This window comes from Rana temporaria, chromosome 2 (assembly GCF_905171775.1).
Source record: "Rana temporaria chromosome 2, aRanTem1.1, whole genome shotgun sequence".
NCBI lineage: Eukaryota > Metazoa > Chordata > Amphibia > Anura > Ranidae > Rana > Rana temporaria.
Window position 1 is genome coordinate 68,504,410 of NC_053490.1, and position 22,937 is coordinate 68,527,346.

General features: G+C 44.0%; 1 protein-coding gene across 2 annotated transcripts in view; it reads left to right on the plus strand.

Moving 5' to 3' along the window:
• The first annotated feature begins 3,157 nt into the window (after positions 1-3,157).
• Positions 3,158-22,937, plus strand: part of FAM124A (family with sequence similarity 124 member A) — a 114,308-nt gene continuing 94,528 nt past the window's right edge. The window contains exon 1 of one of the 2 annotated variants that reach the window (XM_040340326.1): positions 3,158-3,317. In XM_040340326.1, the coding sequence (XP_040196260.1) occupies positions 3,262-3,317 (56 nt within the window). In that variant the 5' untranslated portion in view covers positions 3,158-3,261. The remainder of the gene's footprint in view (positions 3,318-22,937) is intronic. The other variant, XM_040340325.1, reaches the window with a different exon arrangement.

Sequence of the window (22,937 nt, forward strand, 5' to 3'; positions counted from 1 at the left end):
GGAGGGTGATCTTGTACTGTAAGTGATGGAGGAGGGTGATCTTGTACTGTAAGTGATGGAGGAGGGTGATAGTGTACTGTAAGTGATGGAGGAGGGTGATCTTGTACTGTAAGTGATGTAGGAGGGTGATCTTGTACTGTATGTGATGTAGGAGGGTGATCTTGTACTGTAAGTGATGTAGGAGGGTGATCTTGTACTATAAGTGATGGAGGAGGGTGCTCTTGTACTGTAAGTGATGGAGGAGGGTGATCTTGTACTGTAAGTGATGGAGGAGGGTGATCTTGTACTGTAAGTGATGGAAGAGGGTGTTCTTGTACTGTAAGTGATGGAGGAGGGTGATCTTGTACTGTAAGTGATGGAGGAGGGTGCTCTTGTACTGTAAGTGATGGAGGAGGGTGATCTTGTACTGTAAGTGATGGAGGAGGGTGATCTTGTACTGTAAGTGATGGAGGAGGGTGATCTTGTACTGTAAGTGATGGAGGGTGTTCTTGTACTGTAAGTGATGGAGGAGGGTGATCTTGTACTGTAAGTGATGGAGGAGGGTGCTCTTGTACTGTAAGTGATGGAGGAGGGTGATCTTGTACTGTAAGTGATGGAGGAGGGTGATCTTGTACTGTAAGTGATGGAGGAGGGTGCTCTTGTACTGTAAGTGATGGAGGAGGGTGATCTTGTACTGTAAGTGATGGAAGAGGGTGATCTTGTACTGTAAGTGATGGAGGAGGGTGATCTTGTACTGTAAGTGATGGAGGAGGGTGATCTTGTACTGTAAGTGATGGAGGAGGGTGATCTTGTACTGTAAGTGATGGAGGAGGGTGCTCTTGTACTGTAAGTGATGGAGGAGGGTGATCTTGTACTGTAAGTGATGGAGGAGGGTGATCTTGTACTGTAAGTGATGTAGGATGGTGATCTTGTACTGTAAGTGATGGAGGAGGGTGATCTTGTACTGTAAGTGATGGAGGAGGGTGATCTTGTACTGTAAGTGATGGAGGAGGGTGATCTTGTACTGTAAGTGATGGAGGAGGGTGATCTTGTACTGTAAGTGATGGAGGAGGGTGATCTTGTACTGTAAGTGATGGAGGAGGGTGATCTTGTACTGTAAGTGATGGAGGAGGGTGATCTTGTACTGTAAGTGATGGAGGAGGGTGATCTTGTACTGTAAGTGATGGAGGAGGGTGATCTTGTACTGTAAGTGATGGAGGAGGGTGATCTTGTACTGTAAGTGATGGAGGAGGGTGATCTTGTACTGTAAGTGATGGAAGAGGGTGATCTTGTACTGTAAGTGATGGAGGAGGGTGATCTTGTACTGTAAGTGATGGAGGAGGGTGATCTTGTACTGTAAGTGATGGAGGAGGGTGATCTTGTACTGTAAGTGATGGAGGAGGGTGATCTTGTACTGTAAGTGATGGAGGAGGGTGCTCTTGTACTGTAAGTGATGGAGGAGGGTGATCTTGTACTGTAAGTGATGGAGGAGGGTGATCTTGTACTGTAAGTGATGTAGGATGGTGATCTTGTACTGTAAGTGATGGAGGAGGGTGATCTTGTACTGTAAGTGATGGAGGAGGGTGATCTTGTACTGTAAGTGATGGAGGAGGGTGATCTTGTACTGTAAGTGATGGAGGAGGGTGATCTTGTACTGTAAGTGATGGAGGAGGGTGATCTTGTACTGTAAGTGATGGAGGAGGGTGATCTTGTACTGTAAGTGATGGAGGAGGGTGATCTTGTACTGTAAGTGATGGAGGAGGGTGATCTTGTACTGTAAGTGATGGAGGAGGGTGATCTTGTACTGTAAGTGATGGAGGAGGGTGATCTTGTACTGTAAGTGATGGAGGAGGGTGATCTTGTACTGTAAGTGATGGAAGAGGGTGATCTTGTACTGTAAGTGATGGAGGAGGGTGATCTTGTACTGTAAGTGATGGAGGAGGGTGATCTTGTACTGTAAGTGATGGAGGAGGGTGATCTTGTACTGTAAGTGATGGAGGAGGGTGATCTTGTACTGTAAGTGATGGAGGAGGGTGCTCTTGTACTGTAAGTGATGGAGGAGGGTGATCTTGTACTGTAAGTGATGGAGGAGGGTGATCTTGTACTGTAAGTGATGTAGGATGGTGATCTTGTACTGTAAGTGATGGAGGAGGGTGATCTTGTACTGTAAGTGATGGAGGAGGGTGATCTTGTACTGTAAGTGATGGAGGAGGGTGATCTTGTACTGTAAGTGATGGAGGAGGGTGATCTTGTACTGTAAGTGATGGAGGAGGGTGATCTTGTACTGTAAGTGATGGAGGAGGGTGATCTTGTACTGTAAGTGATGGAGGAGGGTGATCTTGTACTGTAAGTGATGGAGGAGGGTGATCTTGTACTGTAAGTGATGGAAGAGGGTGATCTTGTACTGTAAGTGATGGAAGAGGGTGATCTTGTACTGTAAGTGATGTAGGATGGTGATCGTGTACTGTAAGTGATGGAGGAGGGTGATCTTGTACTGTAAGTGATGGAGGTGGGTTATCTTGTACTGTAAGTGATGGAAGAGGGTGATCTTGTACTGTAAGTGATGGAGGAGGGTGCTCTTGTACTGTAAGTGATGGAGGAGGGTGATCTTGTACTGTAAGTGATGTAGGATGGTGATCGTGTACTGTAAGTGATGGAGGAGGGTGATCTTGTACTGTAAGTGATGGAGGTGGGTTATCTTGTACTGTAAGTGATGGAAGAGGGTGATCTTGTACTGTAAGTGATGGAGGAGGGTGCTCTTGTACTGTAAGTGATGGAGGAGGGTGATCTTGTACTGTAAGTGATGGAGGAGGGTGATCTTGTACTGTAAGTGATGGAAGAGGGTGATCTTGTACTGTAAGTGATGGAGGAGGGTGATCTTGTACTGTAAGTGATGGAGGAGGGTGATCTTGTACTGTAAGTGATGGAGGAGGGTGATCTTGTACTGTAAGTGAAGTAGGAGGGTGATCTCATGCTGTCAGAGGTAAGTGATGTAGGAGGGTGATCTCATGCTGTCAGAGGTAAGTGAAGTAGGAGGGTGCTCTGTAGGTAGGTGGTTCGGGTCCCCTGGCTCTCATAGAAGGAGAAGTCTGCGATCCTCCAGCAGGGGGGGGGGGGTAGGTGTCCTCATTCTCCGGCCATACAAAGGATCGGGGGCGGGCCGCTCGTGCAGGGGGCGTGTCACATCCAGGAGAAGGTCAGAAGGCGGAGAGAGTCGGGACAGCCCGGCCACATCTACAGCACAGCCGGCCGGCCATGGGGGCTCCGTGATCCCGGGCGGCCATGGAGAAGAAGAGTGCGGACGATGACTGCGAGGACTCGGGAGCGGAGACCGGGGGGTGAGTGTTCTCTCCATCCCCCATCTCCTCTGTACAGACAGACAGACAGGTCCTCTTATCGCCCACTACATGGACTGTATCCCTCATTTCCAGGGACACACCTCTCCTCACACAGCATGTCCCTGCAATTGTCCTCAGCTGAAATCCACATTTTATTTCATTTAGATTTCTTTATTTACAATATGCTGCAGGTTATAGTTCAGTGATTACAAAAAGGATGAAATAATAATAAACGAGTAGTGTGAGGTGCAACTTTTTTATTTGTATTTTTCTTCAATTTCTTATTATAAATTTTATTTTTTATCTTTATTATTATTTTTCTTTATTTTTCTTTATTCCATTTATAGTTATGTTTTTACAATATGCTGGATGTTATAGCCCAGTGATTACAAAGATGATGTAGTAATAATAATAATAATAATAATAATAATAATAATAATAATAATAAATGTAATAATCATTTGTGACTTCAGCATGATGAAAACATAGAGGAATGACAGCAGAAAATGCACAATGCTTCATTCCCTTTGCACCTCCTTTTTTTTTTCTTTTATTATTATTTTCTTTTTATTCATGTATTTATTATTATTTCTTTATTTATTTTATTTTTCTTTATTTATCATTTATTTATTCTTTATTACTTTTATTATTTCTAGTTATTTATTTACAATATGCTGGATAATATAGTCTGGTGATTACAAAGAGAATGTAATAATAATAATAATAATAATAATAATAATAATAAAATAGAAGAGTGTCAGAAAAAGACCAGGGCTCCATCCTCTCTGCACTTTTCTCCTTTAAAAATAAATAAATACATGTGGTCTAAGTATAGATCCGTGATTGTCCTATGTTTGAATTTGCAGTTTACACCCGAGCGTCAGCTTCTTCTTCTTTTTCTGCAGCTGTTTTTTTTTGTGTGCGTTTTTCACAGGTTTTCAGGCATAAGCTTTTTTTTTTTTTTTTTTTGGCCAATGGAAAGCAGGTTACTAGGAGGGGGATACTTATTGTTGGTCTTGAAAAACACACAATACCTGTATATTTCAGGTACCCCTATTGGAGTCTATAGGGCCAAAAACATGTGATCTTGCCCTAAAGAAGCACCTGTACATTTTTGGTACAACAAATGGCAGCACATGGCCCAGGGAATGGGCCCTATAGAATATCATAGACATTTTGGGCCAGATCCATGAAAGAATTACGCCAGCGTATCTCTTGATACGCCGCGTAATTTCAAATTTTGCACCTCGTATCTTTGTTTTGTATCTACAAAACAAGATACGACTGCATCTCGGATCGATCCGACAGGAGTACGTCTTAGTACGCCGTCGGATCTTGGGTGCAATTTTTTGGCGGCCGCTAGGTGGCGTTTCCGTCGAATTCCGCGTCGAGTATGCAAATTAGCTTGTTACGGCGATCCACGGACGTACGTCCGGCCGGCGCATTTTTTTACGTCGTTTGCGTTCGGCTTTTTCCAGCGTATAGTTATCCTTGCTATTATGAGGCGTACTCAATGTTGAGTATGGCCATCGTTCCCGCCTCGCATTTTGAATTTTTTACGTCGTTTGCGTAAGTCGTTTGCGAATAGGGATTTGCGTAGAATGATGTCACCGTCTTAAACATTGGCTTGTTCCAGTTTCATTTCGAGCATGCACACTGGGATACCCCCACGGACGGCGCATGCGCCGTTCAAAAAAAACGTTGTTTAAGTCGGGTCACAACGTATTTACATAAAACACGCCCCCATTACAGCCATTTGAATTCCGCGCCCTTACACCGCCAAAGATACACTACTAATTCTTTGAGGATTCGAAAAAAAAAAAGAAGTTACGGCGGCGTAGTGTATCTTAAATACGCTGTGCCCGGCGGAAAGATGCGCCAAGGTACGTGGATCTGCCCCTTTATTGTTAAGCATTGTTGTGCTTCTGGAGACACATAACAAATCATTCAGGAGTGATCGGGAGCCTACTGTTGACCAACTCATCACCTCCCCTTGAAAAAGGCATCTAACACTGACCATGTACCTACCGTAGTAACTACATTGTACTGTATGAGCCAGACAATCAACCCCTCATGACATCTCGATTGAAACATTGTAACTAATATGAATAGGTCTGCTACTGTCAATCCTTTGGCTAGTATAAGATGCTACTATTGTCACAAAACACGCTAAACTATTAGGTAAAAAAACGCACCAAAGCTCTATGCCTAAAAAAGATGCAGAAGCTTCATTGTTGCGGGTGGTACAGTCTATTCTAATGAATGGGTTGCCCTACGCGTGTCTCCCAAAAAAAGAAAAGTGCGCCTGGCAAACACTAGATATGATTGCGGCTTAATACAGTGTTTTTCAGTTGTTTAGGCTAGGTTCACATCTAACCACTGGTGTACAGTGCGTTAAAGCACACACTTTTTTTTCACACATTAACATGTGCTGTCAAAATGAATCGGCTGGCATTAACCTCGGTAGCCCAGAAATCGGACTTGAACTTTTTAAAGCGGGAGTTCACCCATTTGTAAAAAAAAAAATCTTCTCCCCTTAGCTTCCTGCTCGTTTTTACTAGGGGAATCAGCTATTTATTTTAAAATATGATCCGTACTTACCCGTTTTCGAGCTGCATCTTCTTCCGTCGCTTCCGGGTATGGGTCTTCGGGAGCGGGCGTTCCTTCTTGAGTGACAGCCTTCCGAGAGGCTTCCGACGGTCGCATCCATCGCATCAATCGTAGCCGAAAGAAGCCGAACGTCGGTGCGGCTCTATACTGCGCCTGCGCACCGACGTTCGGCTTCTTTCGGAAAATCGTGACGCGATGGATGCGACCGTCGGAAGCCTCTCGGAAGCCTGTCAATCAAGAAGGAACGCCCATTCCCGAAGCCCATACCCGGAAGCGACGGAGAGGATGCATCTCGTAAACGGGTAAGTACTGCACATATTTAAAAATAAATAGCCGATTCCCCTAGTAAAAACGAGCAGGAATCTAAGGGGGAAAAGTGCCCTCTAAGGGTGAACCTCCGCTTTAAGCTACACATTGCCCTGCTTCGTGGCACACCTTCTCCCGCAACGACGTTCCCGCAACGACGTGTGCAATTCAGTAACGTTAGCGGGATAATTAGTAAGTTACATAAAGGTTTTTAAACAAAAAAAGTAAAGTGCCATAAGTAGCGTATTTGACACCCCGGGGCTTATCATTTTTTTTAACGTCCTCTTGTTTTATACATCAAAATTATTTTCTGTCATAATTCTAAAGTGAAATGAATGATATGAAATTAAATGAAGGATAATAACAGAAATAAATCGCAGACAGTAAAAATTGCATCTAATTAGATAAGTCGTCCGTGTAGAAATGCCCCGTTACATTGGTAGTCAGTGTATAAGTGCCCCCTTACATCACTAATCAATGAAGAAGTGCCCTCCCTATAATGGTGGTCAGTGCAAAAGTGCCCCATTACATTGGTGGTCAGTGTGAAAATGACCCCTTACATTGATGGTCAGAGTAGAAGTGCCCCCTTATATTGGTGATCAGTGTAGCAGTGCCCCCTTACATTAGTTGTCATATTAGAAGTGCCCACTTACATTGATGGTCAGAGTAGAAGTGCCCCCTTATATTGGTGGTCAGTGTAGACGTGCCCCTTATATTGGTGGCCAGTGTAGAAGTGCCCCCTCTATATTGGTGGCCAGTTTGTCCCCCCACTGTGATTTCTGTGCTTGTGAGTGCTGTGTTTCTTGGAATTTACTGCAATAAAGGTGGTCTTATTACTGGAGTGCAGCCATCCGCATCTTCCCTTCTCTGTTTACAAGCCGCTCTGGGAGCTGGGCTGGCACCTGAATTGAAGGAGAGTGTGGGAGGCTGAGCAGCAGTGGAGCAACCTGGAGCAACATCGCTCTGCCTATGTATGCCTCCTCACATTGGTGGTCAGTATGGAAATGTCCCCTTACATTGATGGTCAGTGTAGTTGTGCTCCCTTATATTTGTGGTTAGTGTAGAAGTGTCTGCTTACATTGATGGTCAGTATAGAAATGCCCCATTATATTTGTGGTCAGTGACTGTAGAAGTACTCACTTACATTGACTGTCAGTGTAGATCTGCTCCCCTACATTGGTGGTCAGTCAGTTTAGAAGTGTTCCCCTACATGGTGATAGATGTCATTGGGTGGTAGGTGTAGAAGTGTCCCGTTACATTGGTGGTCATTTTAGAAGTGCCACCTTACATTAGTGGTCAGTGTAGACTTGATCCCCTACATTGGTGGTCAGTGTAGAAGTGCCCCCATAGACCTATTTCACAGTAGCGTGATTTCAGATTATACTTGACTGTGTTGACAGGTCTATTGAGCTGTGGATGAAGGAAAGAAAATTGCATGGTGTATGGCTTGCTTAAGGCTAGGTTCACACTGCTGCGATATAATTTGAATCTGACTTTCAGTGCAACTTTGATGGAGCTTTAATAAGGCTTGTATATTCTATGTTGCCTAAATCCTGCTAGAATCGCACCAAAGTAGTACAGGAACCTTTTTGAAACTGCTCTGTGCTGGGTCATATTGATGTGAACAGATTCTCAGTATTGATCGGGAATACCTCCCGCTGCACTATTCAATTTTAATAGCGGGAGGTTTCCCCACCGTCAGAATGCAATGATCATTGTGCTGGCAGTTATAGTTACCGGCACTGATCTTATGTTATAAACCTGGCAGACTGGTTGTACTGAAGTCGGTCGATAGAGTATAACCAGCCTGCCCATAGATGGATCGAAATTTGTCTGGTTCCTGCCGATCAGTCTATGGTTTAGGCTTACATTGGTGGTTAAAGCAGGTGGTAAACCCATTCCACCTTTCTTAGGCTAAGTTCTCACTGCTGCGAATTCAAAATCGCGATTTCGCGGCTGCATTTTTGCTGCGATTCGCGGCCGCGATTTCAGGGAATGCCAGGCTTTTCGCATCGCACACGGTGCAAACTTGGACAGGACCCTTTTTTCCCGCAGCTTATATTCGCAACGCATTAATGTGAACGGCACTAATGGAAAACAATGTTATTTTAATGACTTGCGAATTTGAGCAATCGCAACGGCTCAAATTCGCAAAAGAATTCGCAGCAGTGTGAACCGGGCCTTATTGCTCAAGGAACCACCAACAACCTCAGGGGGAACCCTAGTTGAAAAAAACTTGTGCTAATAGGTGTTTATATTATATTGGTATTAGTATGACAGACATTAGTATGTTATGCTCCAAATGGATTCCTTGTATAAAATCATTTGGATTTTTTTTGAAAGATGTGCATAGCCCATTGCAAAAAGATGTCTGTCGGACATCTAATGACGCGGAGACACGACCGAGAAAAATGCAATTTTTTAAATTGGTCGTTAAAAACTATCGTGTGTAGGCTCCAGAGCATTTTTCTTGACGAGAAAAATGGCCATTAAAAATTTAGAACCTGCTCTACTTTTTCTTGTCCTTTTTCACGTCGTCGTTTTTCTCGTCGTGAAAAACGGGTCATGTAGGCTTTAACAACGGGGAAGAAAACGCACATGCTCAGAAGTAAGTTATGAGAAGGTAAATTTGCGTAATCAGCCCCAAAGTGTGGCGCCATTCGAATGGAACTTCCCCTTTATAGTGCCTTTGTATGTGTTGTACATCACCGCGCTTTTCTAGAGCATTTTTTTTTCCACGATCGTGTGTAGGCAAGGCCGTTTTAATGATCGGGTTAAAAAATCATCAATCATTTTTTCTAGACTCTTAAAAACTTCATTTTTTACAACCCGAAAAACGGTTGTGTGTACAGAGTACCCCAAAAGAACGTGGAGGCTTTCCCTGTTCCCTTGAAAGGGAACATATATACAGTATATATATATATATATATATATATATATATATATATATATATATATATATATATATATATGCATTTATACATTACCCGTACATTACAAAAACTGCAAAAACGATTGTTTATCATCATCGTCATGCTACTGTGACTTTACATGGTGATTATCGCTTTCGGTTGTATTATGATTGTGGCTTGGAATATAAAGCAGACAGTATACTGAAAGCTAGGCAGCTCAGGGAATTGTTAAAGTTGGTGTAAGCTGAGCTCCAGTCTTTCCGAAAAAAATGAAGTCAGCAGCTACAAATACTGTAGCTGCTGACTTATAATATAAGGACACTTATCTGTCCAGGGATCCAGTGCTGTCCTCACCCGAGCTGATTCTACAATAGGCTTCGGGTGCAAGCACAAGCATCTTGACTAAAGCCTCGTACACATGATCGGATTTCCATCGGACAAAGCGTAAGACTTTTGTCCGAAGGGGGTTGGCCATGAACTTGTCTTGCATACAAACGGCAAAGAATTGTCAGCCATCAAACATGAAACTACGTGGTTTTTCAGCTCTCTAGCGCCACCCTTTAGGCAACTTATGCTAATGTTGTGTTATTGTTAGCACTGCTTCTGAGCATGCGTGTTTGTACTTTGGATTTTTTTATGATGGACTTCTGTACACACAATCAGATAATCCAACAAAACACATTTGTTGTCGGCAAAATTTTAAAGCATGCTATCCCACATTTGTTGGCGGAAATTTCGACAACAATTGTCTGATGGAGCATACAAAAGGCCGGATTTTCCTAAAACAGCCTGTCATCACACTGCCATCACATGATCGTTTGTACGGGCCTTTAGGAAAACAGCCAGTAAAGCCTTGCAGCTTCAGCCTAGGTTCAGACCGAGTGCTGAACTCGCACGCTTTCATTCCCGCATGTCAGTCCCAATTTCGTTGTCAATTTTCAGAGACATCTGTGCAGGTTTCTCGGAAACCGCACCCCTGAATTGCCAAAAGTAGTACAGAAACGACTTTTGGAAATGGGTGCACCAATTAGGACGGTGCCATTGCCGGCAACAGCAACATGTCAAATCGCACCAATGTGAACCATGTCACCAGGAGGCCAGCTGCAGGAACCTGGAAGAGACCATGGACTTTTCATGACATAACCAAGGCAGATGGTGGCATGGGACCCGGCATGCAGTGCATTACAGCAGGACAACCCTTGATTGGCTGGACGTGTGAGTATGTGTTTGAGGGTAACCCAGGAAACAAGGCAGGAGGGGATTAAAAAAATAACACAGGAGGGTGAAGTTCCTCTTTAAGTATAATTCTGTAGAATTAGCACCTCTGTGTAAATAATCAGAAACACTTGGAGAAGGTGCTTGTTAGATGTTGAAATCTCTACTGTTTGTCTTTACTTGGCCCATTGTCTATTCTCTACGTATGTTCTTTTAGCCCAGTTGGAATACTTGACACAATGGCTCCTGTGCAATGTCATATACGTGTGAGATTGGTCACAGGTATAGAAGAAAATGTGTTCTTAAAGAGGAGTTCCGGCCACAATTTCACTTTTTAAATATAAATACCCCTGTAATACACAAGCTTAATGTATTCTAGTAAAGTTAGTCTGTAAACTAAGGTCCGTTTTGTTAGGTTGTTACAGCATTTAGACACTTTATAAAATAGAAATTGACTGGGGCCATCTTAAGTGTGGGCATCATGAAGCCAGACTGTATGACTTCCTGGATTTCAGCCTTGCAGATCTCGCACATGCTCAGTGCTGCACAAGCAGTGTAATCGGTTTCAGATCAGGTTTCAGCACCTGTACTGTCCAAGTCACATGATTCTTCGAGACTGGGGAGTGCACAGACTCCTGGAAAGTTACACCCACTACATTCCCAGGAGTCTGTGCGGTGTAGGTTAGGAAGCTTAAGCACCTAGGTGCAGGAAGTGGGTAGATTAACTATTCTGCCTAGCAACAACACTTTGAAGGCATCTAAAAAAAAAAATGTTTTCTTAAAGGACTAATGACATTTTTTTAAAACTACTGATGTAATGTTATATTTATGGGTGGAACTCCACTTTAATTATGATGCAAGCTTCTTCAATGGGCAACCGAGAATACCTGTTAAAATACAACAGTGATTTTGATGGCTAACTCACTAGCTAGTAGGGAGGTGTAAAAAGCTGAAGGGGATGGGCAAGATGACCATGTGAGTATCACTGGTTGAGTAACAGACGTAGGTTTTGGGGTTACCTAGGGGTTCTACAGGGAAGCAAAGCTGTTGCGCAGGTGAGTGCCAGTTTAGATTTTGGGGGCAAACAAGAGTTTTACTTTAACCACTTCAGCCCCGGAAGAATTTCCCCCCTTCCTAATCAGAGCACTTTTTGCGATTCGGCACTGCGTCGTTTTAACTGACAATTGCACGGTCGTGCGACGTTGCACCCAAACAAAATTTACATCCTTTTTTCCCCCCCACAAATAGAGCTTTCTTTTGGTGGTATTTGATCAGCTCTGCGGTTTTTATTTTTTGCGCTATAAACAAAAAAAAAAGCGACCATTTTGAAAAAAAAAGCAATATCTTTTACTTTTTGCTATAATAAATATCCCCCAAAAATATATAAAAAAACTAATTTCTTTCTCAGTTTAGGCCGATATGTATTCTTCTACAAATTTTTGGTTAAAAAAATCGCAATAAGCATATTTTGATTGGTTTGCGCAAAAGTTATAGCGTCTATAAAATAGGGGATAGTTTTATGGCATTTTTATTAATATATATATTTTTTTTAATAATGCCGGCGATCTGCGATTTTTATCGTGACTGCGACATTATGGCAGACACATCGGACACTTTTGATGCTACTTTGGGATCATTGTCATTTATACAGCGATCAGTGCTATAAAAATGCACTGATTACTGTGTAAATGACACTGGCAGGGAAGGGGTTAACCACTAGGGGGGCGAGGAAGGGGTTAAGTGTGTCCTAGGGAGTGATTTTAACTGTAAGGGGGCTGGGCTACAAGTGACACAACACTGATCACTGCTCCCGATGACAGGGAGCAGTAGATCACTGTCATGTCTCAAGGGAGAACAGGGAAATGCCTTGTTTACACAGGCATCTCTCCCCATTCTGCAGCTCTGTGACATGATCACGGGACACCGGCGGACATCGAGTCCGCAGGTCCCGCGGGCACAGTCAAAGAGCTACGTTGCTATGCCCACAGGGGCCATTCTGTGCCGTATCTGTGCGTGAAGCGGTTGGCAAGTTAACTGTCTTTTACCTGTTTAGTAACTTCATATTGTAGGAAATGTGAGAAAATTAGAGCTGCCATTTTTTCTTCTTGTTTTCAGTACCCATTATATCCCCTTATATATGCTTTTATAGCGCATAATCGGAAATATTCTGACTCAAACCTCCTCTTCTAGAGTCCTCCGCTGGTGATCTTGGCTCCTCCTCCTCTTCTGTGTCTTCCCCCATGGCTTGCTATGGAGGCAGATGTGCAGGCTTGGTCTTGAGCCAGGCTGTGCACGCCTATTGACACACACAGCCCAGCTCAGCCCCTGGTCTCAGGTGACAGGATTTGACTGACACTGGCTCCTGCTGCTCTCAGCCAAATTTTGTGAGAGTGGGGAGAGAGGAGAGAAGATCTGTAGATGGGTACAGCGCTCGACCGATACAGAACTCGGGTAAGTATTTGAGGTGTGAAGGGCACAGCAAATGGAAAAACATTTTTCTTTTCCAATATTTTTTCTTGAAAATTTACATATTAAATTCCAAGACAAAAATTGTTTACATAGTATAGGTATTTCGGTATACCAAAGGATACATCAAGATACTAGAAGTATGGACATATTGATACATTCCAACAAATATACTTGTTATATAGGCTTACCTGTAGGTAAAAATAACAAAGTGGGGTTCACAAACGCTTTAAACCAGACACTGATAGGAGTCACAAGACTGCTCTAACTGCTGATAGTTACATAGTTACATAGTTACATAGTTAGTCAGGTTGAAAAAAGACACAAGTCCATCCAGTTCAACCACAAAAAAATAAACAAACAAAATAAAAAACACAATACAATCCCATACACCCAACTCCATACCCACAGTTGATCCAGAGGAAGGCAAAAAACCCCAGCAGAGCATGATCCAATTTGCTACAGCAGGGGAAAAAATTCCTTCCTGATCCCCCGAGAGGCAATCGGATTTACCCTGGATCAACTTTACCTACAAATCTTAGTACTCAGTTATTTTATGTAAAGAAATGAGAAAAGATATTTAGCAGTTTATATTTACTAAAATAATTGCATTTCCATGTTCTGTGTACTGTGGGAGACCAGATATAGTGAATGCAGGCTCTGGTTTTTGTAATACTTTAAAGGGGTTGTAAAAAAAGAAAAAAAAAAGAAGATGGGGTATTGTATCACCTTAAAGTGTTACTAAACCCAGGACCCTTCATTCACTATATGTGGTCCCCCACAGTACACAGAACATAGAAATGCAATCTTTTTATTTAATATAAACTGCTAAATACCTTTTCTCATCAGCAGTATATAGCAGTCTTGTGACTTCTATCGGTGTCCGCAGGAGCACTAGTTAAAGCTTGTAGGAGAAGTTTTTATTCTACTCTGACTGTCCTTTGATGCTGCAGGGCCCCTGACCCTCTGTCTGGACAGTGCTGATTGGCCCTGTGCTGATCACATGCACCCTCCCAAGAGGAAAAAAAAACTCTCTAGCAATACATATCAAACTGAGCATGTGCAGAGTGACTACAAAGGCTCTGTCTTATAAGGAGATAGATTGGGGACAGTGGAAGAAGGCAAGGATCAGAGATAACGGGATCAAACCGGCACATGAAACCGGCGCAGAAGGTGCAGATAGACCTGTTTCAGGACTGTCCGCTCCACCTGTGTCAGTTTCTATTTCAGTTTTTTATTTTCAATTTTCATTTTCTATTTTCACTTAGTTAATGTGATGCACGCCACTTCTGACAGTATCCTGAGCGCCTTTATAACAGCGCATAGAATTTAGTCAATTCCCTGGATTGTGTTTAATGAATTTATATTGTTTAAGTACTTACCTCAAAAGTTAGTCCTGTGTCTAATGTAGCATTGCTTTTTCAGAACATTGCACATTCACACGATCCGAATATAGTACGAGTCCAAGGAAGAATCGTATAATAATCGGATCGTTGGTACAGAGCTTTCGAGAGCCGATCACGACAATCCATCCAATATTATTCGATTGGACATGCACGAAAATGTTCCTCGTACAATACCAGATCATACGATTTTCGTTTAGTCAGTACAGTCGTCCGATTTTCGGATCGTGTGTACAGGCCATAAGTCATTGAATTCCTTCCTTCCAGATACAGTGAATTCTTGATTATGTAGTATCTGTGTTTTTTTTTTTTGTGAGTTTTTTTATTATATTGCTTGCTCTGAGTGATGTACGTTTGCTTTTTTTTTACTGTTAGGGCAAGTCGGGTATTGTTAATCTCTTGCCAACTGTCAGTTGTCACATTGCTGTGGAAACCGTGAACCGTGAGGCTTTCCTAATCTTTCCAGAGCTTTGAATTCCCTGCGGTAAAACTCCTTATGTGACTGAAAGCATGAATGTAAAGATTCTACAAAGAAATAAGACACAGTTAAAGTGGAACTATGGCCAAATTAAAAAGAAAGACATATATAATGTGGCCCCTGACTACCAATCCATGGATGTGCCCAGTAACTGTAGCTTTTAATAATACCAAATGATTATGCTATGAAGGGTCTTGTTCATTAGTTTTCTCTAATAGGCTGATCACACTATTCCGGTCTCCCACTTGTGTGGCTCTGTTGTCACCATGTCACATGAGTGGGCTACTGATGGAGATTACAAGTGGCTATTTCACTACATATTATGTAGGCATTCTGCAGTCGCCCAAAACCAACCTGAGAAAAGCCAAAAAGCCATCACTGGAGCAAATACATATAAGAAAGAAGTGGCTTCATAAAGGATGCAGGAGATCAGCAAGGATGAAAAAAACATTGAAAAACAAGTATTTTATTAAAAGACCAAACCAAAAGGCCACCTTTTAGTTTCATAATACCCATAACATTAGCCCTTCTTTGTGTAAGCTTAACCTTGTGTATGCATACTCACCTTTCCTGTGATGGGATTCACCAAGCTGAAGACTGACCTTTCCTGCACCAAATGATCTCAGTCTCTGAAAATCTCCTGCAGCATGTCTGCAATCTCTGAAAATCTCCTGCAGCATGTCTGCAATCTCTGACCATCTTCTGCAGCATGTCTGCAATCTCTGACCATCTTCTGCAGCATGTCTGCAGTCCTTCACTATCTCTTGTGGCAAGCCTATAGTGGCTGACCTTCTCCTGCAGCATGTCTGCAGTCTCCATCCATCTCCTGTAGAATGTCTGCAGTAGGGCTATCTCTTGTAGCAAGCCCATGTGATTGACCATCTCCTGTTGCCTGTCCACAGTCTCTGACTATTCTTGTAGCAAGCCCATAGTCATTGACCATCTCTTGCAGCATGTCTGCAGTCTCTGACTATCTATCTGAAGTGCTTGACCATCTCCGGCAGCATGTCTGTAGTCTCTATCTCTTATGGCAAGCCTGTGGTAATTGACCAGCATGTCTACAGTCCCTGAGAATCTCTTGTAGAAATCCCATAGTCATTAACAATCTCCTGCAGCGTGTCTGCAATCTCTGACTATCTCTTGTAGAAAGCCCGTAGTAGTTGGCCATCTCCTGCAGCATGTCTATAGTTCCTGAATATCTCTTGTTGCAAGCCCATAGTCATTAACTATCTTTTTTAGCATGTCTGCAGTCTCTGACCATCTCATTTAGCATGTCTGCGGTCTCTGACTATCTCATGTGGCAAGCCCAAATTCAGTGGCCATCTCCTGCAGCACGTCTACAGTCTCTGACTAGCTCCTGTGGCAACCCCAAAGTGATTGACCATCTCTGGCAGCATGTGTGCAGTTTTTTGACTATCTCTTATGGCAAGCCTGTAGTCATTGACTAGCATGTCTGCAGTCTCCAACTCCAACTGCATTCACTGAATATTATGTGCGGTCCTTTGGTGATTTCAGGGGCCACACTTAAGGCCCAGTATATCAAAAAAGTGGACTGCCACTGGCCTACAGCAAACAGCCAATAAGATTCCAGCTGTGGTTTTCTAATAATAAGATGTGAAACAGACAAACTTCCTGTAGTAGAATATACAAAACCTGCATTGCTCCTGTATCAGCTTAACTGAACTAAAATGAATGTTGAGATTTGGAGTAATGTATCCCGGATTTAGGGGAACCCTTGCTGCTGTTTTCCTCTGCTGGTTAGAAAATGACATCTGGGTAAAATGACCCAAGTTCCTAATTTTTTCCTAATTTTATATGGCATTTGTCAGTGTGGCTCGTCCCATCTGTGCACTCTCTCATTAAAGTGAGTGTGTGGAGTAAAAGGACTCTAAAAATTAGCAATAGGAAACTGACAGCATAGGTCAGGGGTCTCAAACTGGCAGCCCTCTAGCTGTTGCGAAACTACAAGTCCCATCATGCCTCTGCCCGGGGGAGTCATGCTTGTAACTGTCAGCCTTGCAATGCCTCATGGGACTTGTAGTTTCGCAACAGCCGGAGGGCCACCAGTTTTTAGACCCCTGGCATAGGTTTTCATCATATACTTCTCACATCAGAATAACTCACTCCAACATTAATTGAAACCCTGAAGCCGGCTCAAACTCTTTATATAAACATAGATACCTTCTAACTCCTATGTGGAGCCATGTATTACTGTAGGTTGCTCGGGCACTGGGCTTCATAGTACGGCATGACGTGGGTGACAATCTTAGACTCCATTGTTAGGAAATAGTCATACTTGATGTAAGCCTAGGAGGCACTGGAGTGAGACATTCTGGAATGTGATATGTTTGCCAGCACACCTTCCTCTTTGAAAGGATTGTTTATTGTACCATGGAGAAATCACAAACACCGCAGTATGACGCTTGGGACCTAAGCGGGGCTCCTTGACCAAGTCATATGTGACTTTTGCCTTGATAAAGAAATCCTTGCACTACACAGTTTTATTTTCAAGTAGGACTGTAGCTTCCCAACTAAATATATGTGCTGCCGAGATTAATTATTATTAGCAAAAATATATGTCTGGGCCGCCTAGGCTACTCCTCCTCTCCCCCTAGCTGGCCCCTCTCTCCCTGCAATCTTCTGGGACACGTCACAGGTCCCAAAAAATTGCATGGCCATTCACGACGCGCAGAGCGACTAAGGCCCCTTTCAGACTGGGGCGGGAGCTGCGGTGACGGTCTAGCACCGCTATACCGTCGGATTTGCCGCGGGATTCGGCCACTAGCGCGGCGGTATTAACCCCCACTAGCGGCCGATAAAGGGTTAATACCGCCCGCAATGCGCCTCTGCAGAGGCGCATTGCGGGCGGTATTGCCGCGGTTTACATTGTTTTCAATGGGAAGGAGCGGTGAAGGAGTGGTATACATGCCGCTCCTCTCACCGCTCCAAAGATGCTGCTGACAGGAGATTTTTTGGTCTCCCGCCAGCGCATCGCCTCAGTGTGAAAGCCCTCGGGCTTTCACATTGAGTATGCAGTGCAGGAGTTTTTCAGGCGGTATAGCAGCGCTATTTTTAGCGCTGTACCGCCTGAAAAACTCCTCAGTGTGAGGTCCCGTACACACGACAGAGTTTCTCGGCAGAATTCACCGAGAAACTCGGTCAAAACCTGGATTCTGCCGAGAAACTCTGTCGTCTGTACAGTTTTGGCCCGATGGAGCCGCCGAGGAGCTCGACGAGAAAATAGAGAACATGTTCTCTATTTTCTCGTTGTTCTATGGGAGAAGGCGGCCCGCCGAGCTCCTCGGCGGCTTCATCCCAAAACTCAACGAGGAACTCGACGTGCCAAGCACGTCGAGTTCCTCTGTCGTGTGTACGGGGCCTCAAAGGGGTCTTATGCAGTACGAAGCCGCAAGCTGTCACAGTAGTAATGCCAGCGCCGCAGGTAGGTGGGGAAGAGAAGCGAGGCTTTGGGCGGCCATATCGCTGGACTGTGGGACAGGAGAGTGTGTGTTTACACTTTTTGTAGCTACTGACTTTTAATAAACACAGAACCCGGTGGAACTCCGCTTTAAGTCTAGGGTCTTCGGGGAGAGGAAGGAGAGCACCAGAGCCAGCCGGAGAAGGGGGGTAAGGTAAGTTATACATCAGCTGTCTCCCTCCTCCCTGGGCAGATTGATAACAGTGGGAGCCATTGGCTCCCACCACTGTCAATCAATTGATGGGCTGAGCGATAGGGGAGCGGGGCCGAGCTGCCCACCCTGTGAGTGGTTCGGGAGTGAGCAAGCACAAAGAGGAGGAGCCAGGAGCACCAGCGGGGGGACCCCAGAAGAGGATCGGGGCTGCTCTGTGCAAAAACCATTGCACATAGCAAGTAAGTATACCATGTTTTTTTTTTTTTTATAATAAAAAAATTAAACATTCATTTTACTTTAACAAACATTTAACCAGTGACGGCCAGCTGTAATTTTTTTTGGGGGGGGGGGGGGGCGGCAGTCCCCCCGGCGGTCGGTCGGTGGGTCTGATGCAGCTTACACCATCTATGCAGCACTTCACCGGCGGCTTCCCTTGCTCGGTGGTGCAGGCGACAGCTTTCCCTTCCTCAACTCTCCACGGGCATCGGTGGCTTCCGTTTCCTCCCTCCTCCTCGGGCGGCAAATCGGGAGCCTTCTCTTTTCGGCCAATCGGAAAATGGGTCTCAGACCTGCTTCTGATTGGCCAGATTGAGGATCTGTGTTACAACAGCGAATATTCATTTGCCGTTGTAACACCTGGGTGGGTTTAGGGTGCAATGTTCTGCATTCAGAGCCCATCCAGCCTCTGGCTCTAATGAGGTGGTTAAAAAAAAAAACCCTGCCGCTGTGATTCAGGCGCCCGGGGTCCTGAAAGGGGCCGGACGCATTAATAGGGGGTGGCGATGGCTATGGATAGATTCTTGCTGTGCATTATCCATTACAAGGGGGTGGTGTGGATAGGGGGGGGGTGGCACCCGGGCACCCCTAATGGACAGGCTGCCACTGCAATTAACCATTGCAGTGATGGGGGTCACCAGAAGGATAAAATTGGCTCATTCCCAGGGACCAGCTTTAAAGACATTGGGCTAGATTCAAGTAGCCCGCCGTAAGTTTGTGCGGGCGTAGCGTATGTTATTTATGCTACGCCGCCGCAACTTAGACGGGCAAGTGCAGTATTCACAAAGCACTTGCTCCGTAAGTTGCGGCGGCGTAGCGTAAATCAGCTGGCGTAAGCACGCCAAATTTAAATTTGCAAGAGGTGGGCGTGTTTTATGTAAATAAAACATGACCCCACGTAAATGACGTCTTTAACGAACGTCGCATGCGCTGTTTGTGACAGAATCCTGGTGCGCATGCTCCAAATTCCGCCACAAATCGTCATTGCTTTCGACGTGAACGTAAATTACGTCCAGCCCTATTCGCGAACGACTTACGCAAACGACGTAAAAAAATCAAAATTCGACGCAGGAACGACGTCCATACTTAACATTGCGTACGCCTCATAGAAGCAGGAGCAACGTTACGCCGGAAAAGCCTTACGCAAACGACGTAAAAAATTCCGCCGGGCGCACGTACGTTTGTGAATCGGCGTATCTAGGTAATTTGCATATTCTACGCCAAAAACGACGGAAGCGCCACCTAGCGGCCAGCGTAAATATGCACCCTAAGATACGATGGCGTAAGAGACTTACGCCAGTCGGATCTTAGCCTAATTTCGGCGTATCTTGCTTTCTGAATACAGAAAGAAGATGCGCCGGCGCAGCTTTGAATTTACGCGACGTATCTATAGATACGCCGGCGTAAATCATTGCTGAATCTAGCCCATTATTTTCTGAAACGTTGAGGCTGGTAGTGTTTATCTCCTTCTGGAAATCCTAGTTGCCTGGCTATTATGCCAAACTTTTAGCTTCAATACTTTCTGAGTTACACACCTGGAACAAGTATGTAGATTAGGAAAATCAGAGAAAAAAGTCCGAAGTTTGTATCTGAATACTTGTTCTGGATTATCGATTATTGGGCCAGATTCAGATAGATCAGCGGATCTTTAGATCCGCGTAATCTATCTGTTTTAAGATCCGCCGCCGCAAGTTTTAGAGGCAAGTGGGTAATTCACAAAACACTTACCTCCAAACTTGCGGCGGCGGATCGTAATTCCTCCAGCGGAATTCAAATTCCGCGGCTAGGGGGAGTGTGCTATTCAAATCAGGCGCGTCCCCGCGCCGATCGAATAGCGCATGCGCCGTCCGGAAATTTTCCCAGCGTGCATTGCTCCAAATGATGTCGCAACAACATCATTGGTTTCGACGCTTACGTAAATGACGTCCATCCGTATTCGCGAACGACTTACGCAAACGACGTAAAAAATAAAAATTTCGTTGCGGGAACGACAGCCATACTTAACATTGGCTGCGCCTCATAGAAGCAGGGGTAACTATGCACCGGGAAAACCCTTACGTAAACGTCGTAAAAACATTGCGTCGGGCCCGCGTACGTTTGTGAATTGGCGTATCTCGCTGATTTACATATTCTTGGCGTAAATCAGCGAGAACGCCCCCAGCGGCCATTTTTAAATTGCAGTTGAGATCCGACGGTGTAACACAGTTACACCTGTCGGATCTTAGGCATATCTATGTGTAACTGATTCTATGAATCAGGCGCATAGATACGACCGGCCTAACTCAGAGATACGACGGCGTATCAGGAGATACACCGTCGTATCTCTTTAAGAATCTGGCCCATTGTGTTTTTCTAAGAAGAGGTTTCCTTTAAGAATGTCATGTTGTCTATCATAGTGGTTTGGCAAGTGACATTTGGTCCACCATACCATAACCTGACTGGTAATACGTCTCTCTACCTTTTATTATAAATAAGTAAAACGCTCACGCCCTTCCTAAATTCTAGCTGAAATGAGTCCTAGAGGCAAAACAGTTCGAATAAAGAATAAAGGGCAGGATATAAATATTTGATTGTGTTTCTCTACAGCTAGGAGGTATGCGGGTTGTTTTATTGTCCAGATGTTACAATAACATTCCTCACTGTTATCAGGCTGTGAACAAGTTGAGCGGTCCATAAACACTACTTAGTGAGTCATTTGTTTATTTACTGAAGGGATATCTTCTGCAGTTGCTTGTAACTACTCACTAATGATTGGAAAGGGGCATCGGTGCACCAATGATTGATGGACTGCTGATCCCACATCCAATAGGAGAGCAGCGCTTGAAATAAAACACCTGCGTCCAGCGGTACCCAGACAGTGGTAAGAATAAACACCGCTAGATTCTTTTTATCACAGTCATTAGCGTGCTCTGTAACATGGACAGAGGACCACCATGGTTGCTGATGACATTGTTTGGGGATTCCCATGATGGGAAGAGCATACTGCTATATCATATTATCCAGGAGAACAGATGCTGAATGAGTTTTGCAACAGGCAGGAAAAAATAAGACTGCTCATAAACTAATTTATTTGTCCTTGGGAGACAAAATAGAACAGGCAGTGTACATCTTATGCTGCATAAACACGATCGGAAATTCAGACAAGAAGACCGCGTATTTTTTTCCGATGGAATGTTGGCTCAAAATTTCCGACCGCCAAGAACGCGGTGACGTACAACACTACAACGAGCCGAGGAAAATTAAGTTCAATGATTCTGAGCATGCGTCGAATTGATTACGAGCATGCATGTTTTTTTTGCGTGTTGGAATTGCATACAGACGATCGGAATTTGCGACAAGAACTTTTCTTGTCGGAAAAATAGAGAACCAGTTTACTGTTGGAAATTCCGACAGAAAAAATCCGATGGGCTTACACACGGTCGGAATATCCATCCAAAAGCTCACATTGAACTTTTCTTGTCGGAAATTCCGATCGTGTGTACGCGGCATTAGACAATGGGCCAAAAATGATATGCAAGGGTCGGCTTTTTAATTAGATGATCTATTAAATTCAGCGTTTTTGCTGATGATCACAATGCCGTTTTAATCTTATGCTCAAGAGGTGGCCCATATACTGAAGATCTGGGTATCAATAATGTAGAATATACTGAACGATTTTATTATATTAGTTATGGATAAGCCAAGAAATGTTTATTTATATTTACATAGAATAGCATATTGTTATATTCGTTTTGTCTCTTTCATTTATTCTCTCTCCCCTTTTCATTTTCTTACCTGTCCAATCTCTTTCTCTTGTTACCTTTCACCTTCAACTGCAGTATATTGGTCCAGTATGTTTTGTAATACTGTATAGGATTGGTCACAGGGCACCTACAACAGGTTTTCTCAACCAACTTTTACCCAGGAGGAATCCCTACAATGGCATGAACGCCGTGACGTCATCGCCTATGACGAGCACGCGCTCGTCACATTCGATGCCGTTGCTGCCATCTTGCTACACCCTTGGAAGCTACCGCGCATGCGTCAAATTCATTTTGAGCATGTGCAGGTTTCCATGGCGACAGGTAAGTATACAGACGCTCAGGTTTCTTGGCAGGAAAACACTGCCAAGAACCACAACAAGAAAATAGAGAGCAGGTTCTCTATTTCTCTTGTCGAGATTCTGGGCAGTTTTCTTGACGAGAAACCGCAAAGCCTCGTACATACGCACAGTTTACTCGAAAAACATGCATGTGTATGAGGGTTACTAGTTTTTTTTTAAATGAAAAAACAGCTTGGGCGGAGCCTCTGTACTAACTATGCAATTCTAGTACAGCGATCTC